A 7,087-nucleotide genomic window follows, 5' to 3' on the forward strand; every position below is an offset into this window, starting at 1 on the left:
CCATAACATATAATTTAATATATAAGATTGTGACTTATTATTAGTTCCATGGTGACTGGTAAGGGAACATTTTACATTGGCAAATGCATTGACTAAACTATTCATACATGGAAACATAGCATTTTATATTGGTGGTGATGCATGCTTTCCTGAAAACCATTGCCTCTGAAATCTTATCTATGGATATGATGAATATGATGGGTGTGGCAGGTTAGTTCTGAATTATATTACGGCAACAACTGTTTCAAGTGACTCCAATGTAGTTGCAATCCTTACTTTATTTTGTTTCATGAGTTGTTGTCCCTTTCAGAACACGGGAGCCAAAAAATACTCCTTACCAATTTTCATATTTTAGAAATATTAACTGTTATAAAAATATTGATGTTTCAGTAATTTTAGCCATCAATTTTAATTATATATTTTATAATAAAAATTAACGTGCACGATGTTATGGGTAAAAAATCTAAACAAATCAAAGGGAGATCAATTTTACACAGATAAGCCAAAACAAAATCTGATTCATCAATCAATCAAAGGACATTTTTATATAGTTCGAACCAAATAGGTTCGAACTCACTTTCCAAGCAATTCGAACCAAATAGGTTCGAATTACACATGTAGAACAAAGCAACATAATTCGAACCAAATTGGTTCGAACCCTAACTTGATAATTCAAACCTAATAGGTTCGATTTACACTGAATAAATATTTACAAAGTAATTCGAACCAGCCTGGTTCGAATTACTCAGAATTCGTTCCAGCAAGCAATTTAAGTTACGAACATAGTTTCCGCATCATGTCTTAATAAAAATCGTAAAGTTATTTTTGCTGGTGTGCATTAGACATACATTTCGTTTAAAACTGCGGTGACAGAAAATATTCATTAACTAAAATCCCATTCAAAGTACATCACACTAACGTTAACAAATTCTATCAGTCACCAACTACAAGTAAGAAAACCGATAATAGTGGAATCTAAACGCGAAATTGAAATAACAAAAGTACCAAAGCCACCAATACACCTAATCATGTCCCCGTGTGTGCTCTGCTCCTCCGAGCTGTGGGCAACTCCGACGTGTGTGGCCGGGCTGTCGACAAAGCCCACATCTCTTTGGCCGGTTCAGATCTGCCTCGTCCATATTGGTCCGTATCCGAGTGGACCTGGGACGACCCTCTCTCGCACGCCTCTTATTGGGGTCAGGGATGACAGTCGGCCTGTCATATGGTGGCCAGAAACCCTCCGGAATGGGAGGTGTGAAACCCATCTGATACACACTGAAGACCGAACTAAGACGATACACCTGGTAGACGTAAGGCTCCCATGTAAGCCGTGAGTAGGAACAGCATGCCAGTGCGTGGGGACACGGGAAATGAAGTGCCTGGAAGTATCCGCAGTCACGTGTGTGAGATGCAAGCGAGACTCTGTAGGTACCCAATGAGAAAGAACCAGTCGGAGTTGTCTCTGCGACGGTGAACTCGGAGTTATCCTTGTCGTACACAGTTACCGTGAAGCACCTAGCCGTCTTCAAGTTGACCTCTATACACTTTACCAAGTGCTGACTAAATTGTTGTCCGGTACCCATCTGCGCCTCAGCCTCCCTCCCTTTGCGAACAAATAATTCGGCCAACCTTCCGCATGTTGCCTTGACTAGCGAGCACATAGGGAGGTTTCTGACACCCTTGAGCATCGAGTTCACACACTCAGATATATTCGTCGTCATGTGTTCGAATCTACGCCCCTCATCACAATGTTGTGTCCACAAGGAATACTCAATCCGGTTAGCCCAGTCACACATCGCCGGGTCTTCGGTCCTAAGAATATCAAACCAGTACTGGAACTCGACCTCGGTCTTAGCGTACGCCGCATTCACAAGTAGCCTCCTGGCGTCTTTGCCCTTGAAGGTGAGGGCGAAATTTGCCGCAACATGTCGAATGCAGAATGCCCGGTATGAAGACGGAGGTAACCAGCCTCCGTCAGGAGCCTCAAGGGCGGCCTTGATGCCATTATGCCTGTCCGAGATAACCAGCAGACCCGGCTGCGGTGTCACATGCTCACGCAGGTGGGAGAGAAAGAAGGACCACGACTCAGCATTCTCACCCTCGACTAATGCGAATGCAACAGGGAGTATGTTGGAGTTCCCGTCCTGTGCAATCGCGACAAGCAACGTTCCCCCATACTTGCCATACAGATGGGTGCCGTCAATACTAACTAGGGGCTTGCAATGACGGAATGCCTCGATACATGGTGGGAAGGTCCAGAATAGTCTGTGAAAATAAGCTCGAGACTCGTCCAACTGTCCACCGACACGAACAGGGCTCGTCCTTAGCACTGCAATTAGGGGTGGAAAAAGGCCAGGCGGCCTGCCAGGGGCCTGCAGCCTGGCCTGTGTTTGGCCTGGCCTGGCCTGGCCTGTTATAAAATAGGTACAGGCCCAGGCTCTTTTAAAAGCCTTAATACATTAATAGGCCAGGCTCAGGCTCACTAATTAGCCTTATAGGCCTGTCAGACCTGCCTGGGCCTGTTAAAATATAATAATTAAATATATAAATAATTATTTATTATTAATAAAATTATGAGATATTTTAAATTTATTATATTTTATTATAAATATTTTTGTATATTTTAAATATGTTAAAATTTTAAAATTTTTTACAAATATTAAATATCTGACATATTACATATAACTATTTTTATTAAAAAATAATTTTTTTAAATAATATTTTTATTTTTGTAAAAAAAAAATTAGCAGACCTTTTAACAGGCTTCAGGCCAGGCCAGGCTGAATAACAGGCCAGGCCTAGTACTTTATAAAGAGCCTATAACAGGCTGCAGGCCAGGCTCAGGCCAATCAACTGTATAACAAGCCAGGCCTGTTAAAAGCAAAGCCTGGCCTGGCCTGGTCTGTTTCCACCCCTAACTACAATAGTACCAGGCATCGTCAACTGCACTCCTAACACCCACCTTGGGAGCTCGTTGTACGACTCATCCCAGTCACCATAGATGAGGGCAACAGCCTTCTGCTTCGCCAACCAGACCCTCCTGTAAGTCGGCCTAAACCCAAAGTGTGTGGCGGTGGCATTTATGAGCACTTTGATGCTGACGAATGCATCAGCCCTCACCATTGGCATAATGGATGCCGATATGACATGGTAATCCAAACTCCTGTGGTCGCTGGAAATGGAGGTGGCGAGACAAGTATGCGGTCTGTTGTAACGTTTGACCTCCCAAATTCCCTTGCGCTGTCGGAGACTGAGCCGAATCAACCATGTGCACCCATTGCCGAACTCATAACACTTGCCCACATACCGGCGATAGTCAGACTCTACGACCTTGTACTGTACCCCTCGCCGGATGCTGTAAGTCTTGACACTTAACAGGGCCTCTTCTTTATCCGGAAATTGCTGACCAACCTGAAACTCTGTCAGACCTGCAGACCCTTCAGCATCTCTAGCGCCAAATCTAGCCGGCTGCCCAGCAACCCCCTCCTGCCTCATGGCATCCAAGTCCAAAGAGTAAAAATGTGGAGGGTACTGCTGCGTGCCAGAGCTAGAACCACCGCCTGGCCCAGTAGGCACACTTGCTCCAACATCATCGCCACTGTCATCGGCAATCAGATCCGACTCGACATCATCGTCCTCTGGATCATCCAAGAATCCATCTCCAACCCCAGCTGGTGTAGCACACTGTAAAGATGTCGGCAGATACCCGCTTTCACCGACTTCGTCGCCTACACTGCCGATGAGATCAACAGCGAACGAAGGGGAGGCGACAGGTTGGACGGGTGGCTCGTACGCAGGGACGGAGGAAGATGCAACGGCAGGTATGGAGCTAGAACCGGATACCGTGGCTAAAGTGGTAGTATTCCGGTTCGAACCCCCCGAGCTGGACACCGCGTCAACCAACTTTGCCAACAGTTCTGGTGTCCGAACCTCTGGAAACTGCCGGCAACAATGAAACATGACCTGCAAGTCCTCATCACTCGCGATCGTGAAACAATCGTACTTTACGGTGTTCTGGAGCACCGTGATTGGAAATCGATAAAAAAACTTCTTAACCCGTTTCACACCTTCCAGACCGAGTTTCAGCAGTACAGAGCTAACAAGGTCCTCATACCTCGTCGTAGGCGTGACGATAATACAGAGAGGATCCTTATCAGTGAACTTCACACCGGAACGAGTTTTCTTCTTAATGGATCCTCTGTGGTGAACCAACACAGCGAAACTCTCCTCACTAGCCATGTAACCCCACTCTAATGATAGCAACTCACCTTCACACCATATATATACAGCTCTCCTCCTCACTAATTCGAACCAGGCTAGTACGAAATATGGTCTGTGTAATTCGAACCAAACTGGTTCGAATTATCAAGTTAGGGTTCGAACCAATTTGGTTCGAATTATGTTGCTTTGTTCTACATGTGTAATTCGAACCTATTTGGTTCGAATTACTTGGAAAGTGAGTTCGAACCTATTTGGTTCGAACTATATAGAAATGTCCTTTGGTTGATTGATGAATCAGATTTTACTTTGGCTTATTTGTGTAAATTTGATATCCCTTTGGCTTGTTTAGGTTTTTTACCCCGATGTTATTATACTATTTGAAAACTTTTCTGTATTTTAACGGCTCAAGAATTTTGTTATGAAGTAAAGGACGATGTTTTGGTTAGAAATGGGTGAAGGGAGTGTATTTATACTTTGGTGGACGTGTCAGATGAGAGGTGCACCACGCAAGGGACGTGTTACATTCATCACGCAAGGGCGTGGAGCACACGTGGCGAGAGCTGGTTGGCCGAAACTGGTAGCACGTGGGGGGCATGCTGAGTCACCACGCGGGGGGGGGGGGGTTCTGACACGTGGCGACACCTGGTTGGTTGAAGCTGGCAGCACGTGGGGCGCGTGTTGAATGCTCACCTCTATATAAGGCAAAGCTTGGTACCATTTTTATTTCGAATAAGAGTGTGCTTTGAGTGGTATTTGAGTGTTGGTAGTGTAATGGAGGGTACCGCAAATTTGGTAGTATATTGCAACGGTGAGATAATACGGAATACTCATGAGAGAGTGAGGTTTGTGTGCCAGAATCTATTTTCGTTTGTGGTTCCATGCACCATGACGTTAATGGAGCTTCATAATGGTCTCTGTCAAAGCATGGAGAATGGTATGTTAACGAGAGTGAGCAGAATTCTGTACCGAAATCCTGTTGTAGTTTTTGGTGGTCTAATACAGTTTGATATCATGCCGATCAGTGACGAAGCGAGTATGCAGAATATGTTCCAAATTCACTGGTAGAATCAGATGCGACAGCCACAGATTGAGCTGTATGTTGAGTTTGAAAATGTAGAGACAGAAGGGATTCAAAATGATTTAGATGTAGAGGATGATAGAGCTGCAGTATACGAAGGAATGAATAGTGACAGCGAAGAGGACTTCGAAGCCACTTATGAAGCCGGCGACGAAGACGAGGATGGTGATGTGGGAGTTGAGGCAGTAGCGGAGAATGTAGTGATTCATCCCTCGAGCAGTCAACCGATGAATGTTCCACCGTTCATGTGTGACTTGGATCTCGACGCCATGCATGCACCCGAATTTTCCGAATATGCAAACATAGGTACGTGATAACTGAATAATACGTTTTTGTTAATTTATACTTTGGATTGATTAATGAACGATGATTTTTGCTTTTTGTAGGTGTTGGTGATCCTGAGGACGGAGAGTTCCGGATTGGAATGGAATACATTTCTAGAAAGACGGTCGTCGTAGCAATTAGAAGTTACACTATCTCTAGAGGAGTTGACTACAATGTGTATGAGTCTGAACCACAGACATTCTATGGAAAATACAAGATGTATGGGCGTGGGTGCGACTGGCTTATCCGAGCCAACTTGATACGGAAAAAAAGTTATTGGGAGATACGCAGATATAATGGTAGGCACACATGCACAATGGGAACGATTTCATAGGATCATTCCAAGTTGGACCTGGATATAGTTGCTGAGGCTATAAGGCCATTGGTCGAGACTGACCCGTCTATCAAGGTGAAATCTATAATAGCGGAAGTCCAGTCAAGGTTTAACTATACCATTAGTTATCGAAAGGCTTGGTTGGCAAAGCAGAAGTCCATAGCCAAGGTTTTCGGTGGTTGGGAGGATTCTTACCTAACTTTGCCATGGTAGCTCTCGGTCATGGTTCAGAAGATGCCTGGTTCAATTGTCCAAATAGAAACACGACCACTATACAACGGGAATGAGGAGGCACATGATGCAAAAATACTTCATCGCGTATTTTGGACTTTCAATCCATGCATTAGAGCGTTCAGACATTGCAAGCCCCTAGTTCAGGTTGACGGCATACACCTATACAGAAAATACAAAGGTACACTTCTGGTTGCTGTTGTACAAGATGGGAATCAGAACATTGTTCCTATCGCTTTTTCCTTGGTGGAAGGGGAGACAGCTGATGCGTGGCACTTCTTTCTCAGGAATCTGTGGATGCATGTTGTTAGAAAGGATGGTGTGGGTATGATCTCAGACCGACATGAGTCAATCCAGGCAGCAGTAAATCGTTCTGGAGGTGACTGGCAACCTCCAAGAGCATGGTGGATGTTTTGTATAAGGCACATCAGTAGTAACTTCCTAAGGGCATTCAAAGTCCCTCACTTGCAAAAACTTGTTGTCAATATAGGGTATTCAAGAACGATGGAGGAGTACAACATCAACTTCCTAAGGGTATTCTCGAACTGAGTCATCGACACCCAGAGCTGCCAACCCACCTGCCTCTGCCGGAGCGGCCGACCCACTTGCCTCTGCGGAGCAGATGCACCGGGGTTGTACTCGTCAACAACCACGAATGCTCGCTGCGGCTGGATGAAACCACTATCACACGACGCACCCCGGACGTGTGGTCGGAAGCAGGACCCCACATACCATGGTCCATATGTACTGATGGCCCATGTGGATCAGCCGACCCTGACAGTGAAGGCATAACACTAAAATCTGACCAACCACCCAAACCAACGTTGGCCCAATCTTGTTGTTGCTGATCTCCGGGAGTCTGTGACAAAAAGTCAAACCATTCATGACTGGTAGGAATG

General features: G+C 45.1%; 2 protein-coding genes across 2 annotated transcripts; both read left to right on the top strand.

Annotated features, from left to right (window-relative positions):
- Positions 1-5,400: 5,400 nt before the first annotated feature.
- On the top strand, positions 5,401-5,957 carry LOC148563518 (uncharacterized). Its single transcript, XM_088486838.1, has 2 exons — positions 5,401-5,605; positions 5,686-5,957. The coding sequence occupies exons 1-2, from the start codon at positions 5,401-5,403 to the stop codon at positions 5,955-5,957; spliced, it is 477 nt and encodes a 158-aa protein (XP_088342964.1).
- A 222-nt stretch (positions 5,958-6,179) lies between these two features.
- Positions 6,180-6,737, top strand: LOC148563519 (uncharacterized). The gene has a single exon (XM_088486839.1). It carries the CDS (start codon positions 6,180-6,182, stop codon positions 6,735-6,737), a length of 558 nt encoding a protein of 185 aa, XP_088342965.1.
- The last annotated feature ends 350 nt before the right edge of the window (positions 6,738-7,087 follow it).

Source organism: Arachis ipaensis, chromosome B5 (assembly GCF_059453495.1).
Source record: "Arachis ipaensis isolate K30076 ecotype BB chromosome B5, ASM5945349v1, whole genome shotgun sequence".
NCBI lineage: Eukaryota > Viridiplantae > Streptophyta > Magnoliopsida > Fabales > Fabaceae > Arachis > Arachis ipaensis.

Coding starts and splice junctions, on each gene's coding strand:
- LOC148563519 (XM_088486839.1), top strand. CDS start 6,180: ATGGTTCAGAAGATGCCTGGTTCAATTGTCCAAATAGAAACACGACCA.
- LOC148563518 (XM_088486838.1), top strand. CDS start 5,401: ATGAATAGTGACAGCGAAGAGGACTTCGAAGCCACTTATGAAGCCGGC. Junction 5,606..5,685: donor TTCCGAATATGCAAACATAG/GTACGTGATAAC, acceptor TGCTTTTTGTAG/GTGTTGGTGATCCTGAGGAC.